This window comes from Chenopodium quinoa, unplaced genomic scaffold (genome assembly GCF_001683475.1).
Source record: "Chenopodium quinoa cultivar QQ74 unplaced genomic scaffold, ASM168347v1, whole genome shotgun sequence".
NCBI classification, from domain to species: Eukaryota; Viridiplantae; Streptophyta; class Magnoliopsida; order Caryophyllales; family Amaranthaceae; genus Chenopodium; species Chenopodium quinoa.
In genome coordinates, this window is record NW_018745454.1 from 6,735,847 (window position 1) to 6,747,635 (window position 11,789).

The window sequence follows — 11,789 nt, forward strand, 5'->3', positions numbered from 1 at the left end:
CTGCGTATTGTAAAATCCTAATAGTAGCATTATTAAATAAAAAAGAAAAAAGTAAAGTAAATAATGCATGAAGACAAACATGGGCTTGGTTTTGTGTGTGTTTCCTTCATTGATACAGAAGTGATTTTCACAAGAAAATCTTATGAGTATAAATTAAATAAAGTTTGGTTAAAAAGGAGACAAGTTGATGATATTATTACACAATATCACGTTAACAGTGTTAAACCAACAAATTAAAACTTACTAGTCATGCATTACTCTGTATTATATCCATACATAATTATTAATATAATGCATGAGAAACAAACCTAATTAGTTACGGAGTATATATATTATAAATTATAAATAAATAAAATTGTTAATTATTATTCCTAACGCAAGCAACCATCTGATGATTGAATGTTGACGATGACCCTCGACTAGTTGTCATGTTGCCATACCCTCAATCATATTTCAATTCATACTTTAATTTGCTTCTATTATCGCAATTCATCTCTTATATATTATCTGTTTATCTATTAGCTATCAATATAATCTTGGTTTTTCTTTATTTTTTTGGCCGGTGCAATAACATGATGTAATAGTCAGCGATAGAAAACTAGAAATTAATGATAAATATATATACCTCTTCATTATAGTACCTGGCCTTTTGTTTCATAATCTAAGCGAGTAAATAATAGGTAGTACAAACTACAAAGTAATTTGTATCACAACATATAAGAGGTTGAATATAATAAGCAATATCCTCTATCAATTAGATAGAAGTATAGATCAGCTCCTATAATTGAGTGTTTTAACAACAACCAATATCAATTAGACATTCGGTTTTAAAATTCATAAATTAATCTACTCAAGCCAACCCCTGCCCCCCATATAATAAAGGAAATGAAATTATAATCTTGACTTTTCTTTTAAAAAAATAAAAATAAAATTATAAATCATCTGACTTGGATAATTAATTGCATTTTGTATTCATCAATATACTCATCAGTACATGTAGGACTGTAGGAGCATCCATTAGGGAAAATAAAAGATAATCCAAGACGGTTGGTATGGAGGGTTATCAGTTATACTTGTAATTTGTAGGAGCAACTATATATTAATGCTATAATTATACGTAGATGATAGAGTATAAAACATATTCTTGGGCCTCAACCATAAACTTAAACTTTTGATTGAGATTGTTCGTTAACTTGGTATTGGAGCCATAGGCCCAGGAATATGTTATATACTCTATCAGTAGACTTGTATATAATCATACACACAAACTACATATTATAAATCAAGTAGGCCTTGATGGTATGATATTTAAATAAAAGTTGAATAAAATTGGAGATGTAATAGTAGGAAAGCTACTGCAATTTGACATAAGCTATTATGAATATCCAAACATCTTTTTTTTATTTATTTTTTTATTATTGTAAATAAAAATCCTGAAAGCAGCAGCAGCGCATGGAATGAAGTAAATCGATATGATATGGACAAAGTTGTAAAAGTACTCATAAAATATATATTTTGGCTACGTACATAGACATGAGCTATAGTTTTAATTTGTTGAACGAGATCCTAAAAGATTGTGGCATACTCAATGGCACGTAGTATTTGTTTCAAAAAATCTTGGGTGTAAGTGGTTGATTGGTTGTATGCAAGTCTAACTGTCTAATACTCGTTGCAATTTGCTCCTATAATAATACTAGTAGCATATGTCCAAAGTAACTACCCACTCTAACAAGTAAGACAACACTAAGCATGTCAATCTCTTACAAAATAAAGATTAACTTCATATCAGTAATATCTCAAATGCCACATATTCATCCAATCAATCATCCTTTACAAACATTTTTTTTTTTTAAAAACAGAAGGTGGAGCAATTTGTACGAGTATATTGCTACATTTTATTTTATTTTTGTTAAGTAAGATGAAAGACTATTAAATCGGAATTTTTCAGATCAACCTAATATGGGTGAGGGCTAGACAAATTAGAAGGGTAGAGAGAACAATGAAAGAAAATCCCCTTCTTCAAATTGACTTTAATGGGAGATTAAACTTGACATCTGATTGAAAATGCTATCTTTTTCACTGCACTAAACTTAGCTTGATATTGTAACATTTTTAATTGGATGATTTGAATATGATACTCTGTAAGTTTTTATTCCATGCACTACTACTCTACTAGTACTAGTAGTAAAATAATTAAAAAAAAAAATATTGTAGGCTGTATGAAGATGAGGCCCATTAAAATAAAGCATCTACCAAGTGACTTGAGCCATCTCTGCAAACATGGCTCAAGTTGGGCTCGAGAAGATCTAGTTTTGTCCCCGAACTTGTCGTATTTGGTGACGTATTTTAAATTGTTCCCAAAAATTGTGTCATTTCTTCTGCGATTCTGTTGTTATACCAATCACCAAAACATGCCTTCAAGTCCTTTCACTGTCTTTAAATTATTATTTATTGGACCCAAATATCAAATCTGAATACAAATTCTTCAAGTTTTTTTTACATGGAATATATTTCTACATATGGAGCATACCTGAATAAGATATTAAGTTGACACAAGTTCTCTGTTAGCACGAGTCATTAACACAGTAGCGCTAAGAATCGCGGTAAGTAAGCAACTGGTTTGACGATGTTGCTGTGATGAAGAGAATTGGTGTTCAAGGATGGAAATGCATGCTCTTCAAATAACGCTGCATTGGTAATGTGAAAGTAGATTTATATATACATTATACTCCAGTGTTGATATTGCAGATACTGTCACTGACTGAGTGATAGGTCATTCATTGATAGACAGGATGACCAACTGATGTCTTAATAAAAAGAAGAGTATTTAAATCAAGTGAAGAAGATTTTATAAACTTTGATTGCGTCATACAGGCAAGGGTGATGCAGAGTTTGATGAATCAAATCTAGGCCTGCTTGCTATATTTTGGGAGGGAGAAACTGATACTGTCATACTGAAAAGTGAGATAGATAGAATAAAGAAAATGGTTGTAAACTGGAAAAGACCAAACATCAGAGAGCAGAGAGTGAAGCGAAGAAAGCATTCAAAGTTGGCATCTCAATTCTCAAATTCCCTGGACCCTGGATACCATAAAAGCCTCGCACTACGATTATAAAAGACTACTTGTACCTTCCACCTATTCTTTCAAATTACCCATAACATTTTTATTGCTATATACACAAATTTTACAAACCAAATTTAGCTTTAAAAAACTACTCTTAGATACTTAGCACGTAGGCGGTCTAAATTTAAGTTTATTACCAGTTTGTCCAACTCTTGATAGAAACAGTTGAGATTGTTTGTCATAATTACAAATGAAAACAGTAAATATTGGTCGCAAAATGTTTGGAATCCAGATATCCCATTACCTTCTGTAAAAAATTTCATATGCTTAACATTAAGTGCTCACTTTAGCTTTGCCAATGAGATACAAATAAAACACTTTGCCACAAATATCATGTTTGGACATGCCTATGATACTAGTTTCTCTGTATATCACGAGCGATTTCTACACACTTGCTTAAAAGCTCAGAATAAGCATGGGATCAGGAGCCTATATGTTTCTCTGTATATCACGAGCGATTTCTACACACTTGCTTAAAAGCTCAGAATAAGCATGGGATCAGGAGCCTATATGCCATGGCAAAAAGAATTGAAAAATAGAGATTCTTTTATGATTTACCTATCATCTAGTATACTTTACAATATGTAATTCACATATATAAACGACTCAATTCTATCAATGCATCACTAGCCTACCCATATATGATGGTAAAAGAATTATAGACGCATGAAAAATGTGTGTTTTTTTTGGCCTTTTGGGCTAACCAAATAGGTGACTTCAGATGCGTGTAATCAGTCCAATAACTCAGGAGAAATTTGGCCAAAAATATCAGGACATGATTCCCAGTTGCCCTGTTCCCTGGCCTCCCAATACCCTCCGACTAATTGATATGTGTCAGTTTCTTTATCCTTGGCAAACCACCGTGGCTTCCAGCCCCTTTCTTGCATTTTTCGAGCCTGGAATGGCAAGCACAAACAGTTTTTCACTACATCGTCTTTCAGAAGTCTGATCACGAAAGATCGTCCCCTCAAAGAGAGATAACTAAGGAAAAGCATAGGGAGCCAAATTCAATTATTTAACATTGTGATATCAGAAATTTAATTACCTGCCGCTGCCTTTGCTCTAGCCGCAACTTCTCTGCATTTGCCTTCTCATACTCCCCGTTTTCCAGGTACCTCTGGTCGGGCCTTAGCCTAGAATCAGTAGGGGGCAGCTTCTCCTATATTAACAGAAACAAAAAATAAATAATCCAAATCCACAATAAGCACATTTAACCCTCTGAAGATATATTCCCAATTTCGTTAGCTCTCAATAATAATAATAATAATAATAATAATAATAATAATAATAATAATAATAATAATAATAATATAATAATAATAATAATAATAATAATAATAATAATAATAATAATAATAATAATAATAATAATAATAATAATAATAATAATAATAATAATAATAATAATAATAATAATAATAATAATAATAATAATAATAATAATAATAATAATAATAAATAATAATAATAATAATAATAATAATATAATAATAATAATAATAATAATAATAATAATAATAATAATAATAATAATAATAATAATAATAATAATAATAATAATAATAATAATTAATAATAATAATAATAATAATAATAATAATAATAATAATAATAATAATAATAATAGAAAAAAGTGAGTCATTCAAGGACTTTGCTTTGCAGTATCCATGCATAACAATTGCTCAGGAGGTCTTGTTTAACTAGACTAAGGCGCAGCTCTTAAAAATGAATCAATCTGCAAGATCTAATTCTATTTAAACAACGAAACTAACCAGATTGATCATTCCAACAAATGAGACAGTCCAAGGATGACCTAACTCTTTATGGGTGGGCTCGAAACATTTATATTACCAATCAACAGTAATTTAAGGTAGAATCAGGAACTGTAGCACATAGAATTTGAGCAAAATTAAAGGGACACGGATTTCAGTAGTTACCTTCAATCCAGGAGTAAGCTCATTCAATGTCATCGCAAAGCGAGTTAGATTATATCTGGTTGGGTATCTGGGAGGCTTGCTTCGCCTCCACAATAACCGGGCTTCTGAGACAGCATCTCCCTTTCCTTTACCTAAGCAGTCACCATTTACATAATGCATGCTTTCATCCCACTTCCCAAACAATGTAGCAACTGTTTTCCCATTTCTGTCTTGCACTATACCTTGTACCTGGAAAGCAATCAGATATTTAGAAAGCAGGTAAAATTTTCTTGATGTGTAAAGCATCAACATAAACCTACTCCACTTAGTATTAGAGAAAAAAGGCAAGGTCAACTGTCAAAATCAAGATCACCAACTTTAAATAATACACAAGTTTACTAGAAACCCAACTCTAGAACAAGAACGCTGTACAATTTTAATCCAGGGTATAAATAATAATGCACAGTCCATACATTAACTTTTACACTACCAAGTACTTGCTAGAATCCTAAACACGAGAGCAAGGTATCCAATGGAGACAGAAACAAGTTCACTAGAAATGAAATAGAAGGAAAAACTAATGTTATGCAGTTCTTCTTTAGTTTTCCACATTTTCTAGCCCTTTTTCAGGGAAGAGGACAGTAATGAGCCTGAAGCTTAGGTGTTTTCTATATCAAATCTACCTGATTCCAAACACAAATGGAAAAGATCTTTCAAATTCATTTAAGTGATTTGATATATTAGTGATGTTACCCATCATAGGTCAAATTATATTAAAACAGCTCCTCAAAAGACCAAAAAAAAAAAAAAAAACGTTAGTGAAGAGTGGATATCATCAAGGTTTGGTTTGGGAAGGAAGAGGGACAGCACCTGTCGAGGAGTTCGGTCAATAATAGACTGCTCCTTGAACTTCAACTTGCAGGAATACTCCCGATTTCCCTGTATACGCATCGTACCGTAGTGTTCGCAATATAGCTTTCCTAATATAAGGTTGTATATGGATGTGGTTACCTACAAATAAAAATTACTTTGTAATTCTCAAATTGAGCATAAGAGAACACTTCATATTCGCCAATATTTGTTTATGAAGCTCACCTTACTCCATTGAAAAACTTCTCCATCATCAAACTCTAAGGTCAGAATTCCAACAGGATCAAGTTGTATAGAGCGGCCCCAAAATTTACTTTTCAAATTGCTGTCACCCCATAATCTCCATCCAGTTCCATCACAATGACAGGCAACTATCATAGGATGATGACTTACCTAGAACAAAATAACAAACCTAACGATTTAGTTTCCTTTTTCTAAAACAACAATCCAGGCTATTATGTTTCCAGAACTTCAAGGTCTCAATTCCGAATCATCATAAGAAAACTTACCAAATGAAATGAAAAGCATTATCCATTTCAAAATATAATTGAAAAATAGAAATCACTAATACATATTAACATGGCACTTTCAGGTGAGAGATAGAAACCTTTTCTGAGAAAAATCGGAGTCCTTTATCAGGAAAATCAGCTTCATAAGTTTCTCCCAACAATGGATTAAATGGCTTACAGATTCGTCCCTCGGTAGAAGCATATCCAGAAACAGCAAACGCAGCTACATTGAGGATTCTCATAAGGCTATTTCCCTGAAATAATCATTTCAACAACACAATCAAGAATAAGAATCCAAATCAGTTCACAGATGTATTATGCGATAAGCACAAAAAACCAATCCTAAGGTTTGAGCCGTATGAAATAGTTGTTAAGCCTTTCTAATTTCTATACAGTACACAGAGAAGACACAATTTCTGTTTTCAACTTCCCCACAAAACAGGCCAGGTGGGGAGTACGCTAACCTAAATTCACATATCTGAAAAATGACTGGAGAAGGAAGATGAGAAAGCATCCTCAAGGGGATCGGATTGAACAAGACTTTCATAAAAGATATAAAATACATCATAAAATCTCATCTCTGTCCCATTAATGCAGATTGAAGAAATTTGACAAAAGCTGCAATATTTTTGTTTGAAATAGGCACACAACGACAAGCAGCAAGAAAAGGCAGATTCACCAATTGTGGAATTCTGGCAATACAAATAGCATATTTTAAAGGCGACGGAGAAATCAAGATGAGACAAAACGACATGACATAATCTTGAATATTACCTGCTTTCCCCATGCGTTTGCCCTGTCAAGGAGATACGAATACTCCAATTCTTCGAAGCATTTTTGAAGAGAAGAGATTGGTTCATTAAAATAAACAGGAAGACAAACTTTTGTAAGGTCTTTTCCAATATTATCTTTTATCATAGACCAAAGACTAACTCCTTTCTCTTTCTCCTTAGGATCAGGAAATTTCTTACGTCGTTTGACATAAGGAAAGTTAGCTACTGCATCTTTGATAGAAGGATCAACATCCTCCTCAGATTCAGCAGCATGAAAATCATCATCATCCGAGGAAAAAGATGATATTCTCAAATCAGATGCACTGCTTTTGAAAGAACTTGATGATAAAAAGTCCCTTGTGTCAAAAAAGGCGTTTTCATCTTCATCTGTGTCTTCCTCTGCAGCATCAGCCCTATCATTATCATCATCAGAATCACTTGGAGTTGCTTCTGCAGGATGGACAGACACGTAATGTGAAAAAAAAGGAAAAAAAAAAAAAAGCAACTACTTTTTCCATTCAGCCATAGCAAGAAGAAAGGGCATTATTAATTAAGCATATAAATTTGGAAAGTATAACCCATCCTTGATTGTGTGCACTAACAAAATTAATTAAAAACAGAAAGCTATTACTACGTATTTAAGAATGAAAATCACATGATCTGAAAGTGCATTAGACTGTACAGAAAAACACAAGCTAGCCTTTGTTACTCAAATTCTAGAAAATTATTGCAGATTTATATGCCATCAATTACAAGAATTTTAGTAAGCATTGCTAACCTTTCAGTTTGAAACAGGAGCAATAGATAGTAGCCAAAATTCCAAAATATAGAAATTAAATCAGATGATTCAGATCAATACTCAGACAAATAATTAAATAATCAGGAACTAAGCTCAATGTCAGAGCCACAGAGCACAATCCCAAACATGCAATGCAAAGCTAATATCATATCAACATGAAATGGTTGGTAAAGCTGAGATCAAGCACAACTCTTCCAGATTCTTCAAGTACTAAGGAAGGCATCTTAGAGACTTACAAAGATAGAACAACTAACCAGAATAGCTAAACAATGTCAAACATAAAAGTCTTACCACTAGATTTATCTTGTTTTGTTCTGGAGGTCGCCCCTTGCTCTTTTGACTGCTTCTGACTCTCGTCAACAACTGTGTTCTCCAAGTCCACCTTTTCAGTCTACAATAAGGCCAAGTAAAAAAGAAATAATTCTCTTAGAGGTCAGATTTACCATTACAGCAATTTATTAAGCAAGTGTTGTGTATAACTAATTAATCTAGAAAGCAAGAATAACTTGAAGTATCTTCTAATTAAAATGCAAAACAGCAACTCAAATCTTCATAGTTCTGTAGTTTTGAATTGCTAATGGAGTTGATCTATTCCCTTGCAATACATAGTAGGTTATGCATTGAAAAAGTTGCAAATTTGCTATTTTTGAGACAAAAGCTTTAGAAACCTTATCATCCATGAAACAGAATAGCGGACTTAGATCAGAGCAACTGTAAATAGGGGGGGGGGGGGGGAAATCTCAAAGTGACTCAATTATATATTATTTTTTAATATATAAATCTGTTCAAATGCAACATTTTAGAGCTTTGGATAAGTCCATCTTCAATCTGCTGTCAGAAGCTGACAATAGGGATACCCAAAATTAAGTCTACACCCTCAGATGCCATTAGTGCTATACTGCCTTGATAGAAGAAAAATGCAGACAATTAAACTGTTTTAAAGCAATGGGGAAAAGGAATGCACAAGATGACTGGTAGACGACAACCAAGGTAAGAGTATTCCAGTTAGTCAAAGAAATTTGCTTCTAGTTACAAAAACAGCTAAATTAGAGCCTGAATCCCCCTTCCAAAAACAAATGATCAGCTTCATGGACCAAAATGTCAAAAATGCATCTCCATGAGTCGCTTAAGTATAATCTTCTCCACCTCACTCATCTGCAATATCATATGATCCCGAAAATCCAATTCTTCTATATCATTTTATACCACTTTCATTCAACTCATCCTTGATTTACCTCTACTTCTTAAAAAGAATTCTATCAACATCTATACAAATCAATAGTTTCCCAGCCACCTAATGAATCCTAAGTCCTAACAGTCTGCAGGTAGTTGCGAAGAATTTGGCAGGGAGAATGGTAACTCCATAACATGAACATATTAAGCTCTGCTGTTTGATATTTTGATGGACAGATAAGTATGTCTGGTGATAATACATGCTTGATTACTCATGTATGCATTTTGTGGAAGTGGAGTGATGATATTGAGATTCCCAGTGCAATGACCTGGAGTTGAATCCTCATACACTTCATCACTCAGAAAATAATCACCCCATTTGGGTTTCCCTAAGATAGATACAATAGGCCAAGTATAGGGATCATATGTACCTTAGTAAAAATGTAAGCTTAGTCCTGAGATCTAACTAATCTCATGGATTCTTGGCAATCAATTGAACATCATACAATACTACTGTCAAAAAATATTTGCCTTATGTTTAAGAAAGAGATTTCATAATATACCTATTCAATAGATTAAATAATACCTTGTTAATTACAATAGTGGGAAGGCAGGCTATACAATTTATCAGATTAGTAAATACAAACTAGGTAAATCATTAGACAAGAATAACATAACCCAAAATTAATAAAAACTAAAAATCAGTATTGCTACAAGGGAGAAACTGAAGAAGAATGCTGAAACCGATTAGTAGGCTGTAGTCTAATTCTGTTAACATGTACCTCTAAATGACGCAACGTATCAATAAGCATCCACTGCTTCTGCTTGAGCAATACAAGTTGATTCTGCATCCCTGCAAACTCAGCCCTCATAATTTGCTCACTGTCCTGTATGACTGCTTCACTGACACCCTCTTGTTGGAGCCTTTGCCTCAGCTTTTCAGTGGAAAGGGCAACATTGTCAATGGGGGCCATCAGCTCACTATTGGACATCCGAGGAAACATATCCTTGACAGCTTGCAGGGCATCCACCCAAGTCATTCGATCCTCACGAGTTTCAGCTCTTAAATGCAGTCTCTTTGTACCAGTATAAATGGAAAATCTCTTGTCATCTGATCTGCTTTCGCGGATTGATGAAACCTACAATAAGAGGAACTTTCAAAGCTGATTTAAATATATCATGAACAAGAAAGCATAGTGCTAATAGAGATAATTCTGGCGAATATCAATAAAGCAAAATAACATCACTGAATTCCTCTCATTAAAGCTGCATTTCCAGTTATAAATCAAAGTAATTGTACTAAAACTTAACTAATCATCATGTCACATCTATTCAGTAACTACCTAAATCATGCGAATACAAAGTACCAAGTACAAACTAACATTTCCCAAATCCAAATAAAAAAAAAAAAACCAACTTCTGTTCTCACAGAATCTAACAAAGGAAATGGAATTCTGCATACGACATCGATCGAAAAAGCAAATAAAATTAAAATTAAAAAAGAAAGTACCTTGAGGTGAACCTCACCGAAGGGCTTACGGCGGAGCGGGTTGGAGGAAGGATTGTTACCGGAACGGCGAATTCTGCGCATAGACTCATCGCCGATGACCTTGAAACCCTTCTCAGACTCCAAAGTAAGGGTAATTTTATGAGGTCCATGAATTTTATAATAAGAAAGAACACCATCTTGTAGCACAAACCACCTGGGTCTCCATCCTTTTCCATAATTGACCCATTTATACAATATCCCACATATTCCATTTCCGACTATATCGTTTATCTTCACTTCTCTCTGATCCACCGTCGACAGTTGCTGGTGATTTAGAATACTGCTGTTGTTATTGTGAATTTGATTAGTAGCGTTGCCGATGGCGGTGGCGGAGGTGGTGGTGGCGGCGGCGGCGGCGGCGGTGGTGTTCTCTCTCCTCCTGATCACCGCATCATCGCAGCCGTTAATATGGGGGGCGTCGGCGGAGGAGAGAGAGTGGGACGGCATTGGAGGGAAGGCAGAGGGTTGGTCGCGATTAGAGATTGGAGAAACGCAGCAGAAAGGATGCATGTGATCCCAAATTTGGCGGAATAAAATTAAGAATTTGATCTGACCGGAGTGAAGTAGACAGGCAGTTGCATCATCGGGTTCCGGTTGATGACGATGATTCAATAAACGGGAAAATTAGAGAGACAAACAGAGCGGATCATCTCACTCTGGAAACAGAAACAGATACAACCGGTGATTCGTGAATGGATGGATGGTCAAGTGTTTTTTCGGTTTAAACTTTGTATTATTCAGGCGGTTGGACTTGGAATTGGAATATGCCTTTTATTTTCCTCTTTTACCATCTTCATCACCTCAATACTATCTACTACTCCGTCTAATTAATTAATTGTACAACGATTTAAGCAAATCAATAACAACAAAATAAAGTTATGTAGTACGTAGTATTTTTTACATTTTTGTTTTGAAAAAATTATCATTTCCTTGATTAAGTTGTAAAGGTAGTTCTTTTCAATCTTATTTGACTTATTTTTCCTAAATTTATCTTATCTTTAACTTTTATATGAACTTAAGAAATTGTGTGAAGATTTTCACTTGATAAGGAAGGGGTTAATGATGTTCAAATTAC

At 34.0% G+C, this 11,789-nt stretch overlaps 1 protein-coding gene across 1 annotated transcript; it reads right to left on the reverse strand.

Moving 5' to 3' along the window:
• Positions 1-3,343: 3,343 nt before the first annotated feature.
• Positions 3,344-11,569, reverse strand: LOC110714631 (oxysterol-binding protein-related protein 1C-like). Its single transcript, XM_021893182.1, has 10 exons — positions 10,676-11,569; positions 9,948-10,304; positions 8,284-8,383; positions 7,195-7,643; positions 6,519-6,674; positions 6,137-6,304; positions 5,912-6,052; positions 5,063-5,290; positions 4,171-4,284; positions 3,344-4,021 (listed from the first exon to the last, which is right to left on the reverse strand). Exons 1-10 carry the CDS (start codon positions 11,222-11,224, stop codon positions 3,857-3,859), a joined length of 2,427 nt encoding a protein of 808 aa, XP_021748874.1. The 5' UTR covers positions 11,225-11,569; the 3' UTR covers positions 3,344-3,856.
• Positions 11,570-11,789: the final 220 nt, after the last annotated feature.

What these genes read in the sequence shown, in the direction of transcription:
- LOC110714631 (XM_021893182.1), bottom strand. Translation starts at nt 11,224, where the DNA reads ATGCATCCTTTCTGCTGCGTTTCTCCAATCTCTAATCGCGACCAACCC. An exon ending in AAGTTTTTCAATGGAGTAAG is followed by an intron (nt 6,053 to 6,136) that starts GTGAGCTTCATA and finishes TTTTATTTGTAG; the next exon opens with GTAACCACATCCATATACAA. An exon ending in AGCTTACTCCTGGATTGAAG is followed by an intron (nt 4,285 to 5,062) that starts GTAACTACTGAA and finishes CTGTTAATATAG; the next exon opens with GAGAAGCTGCCCCCTACTGA.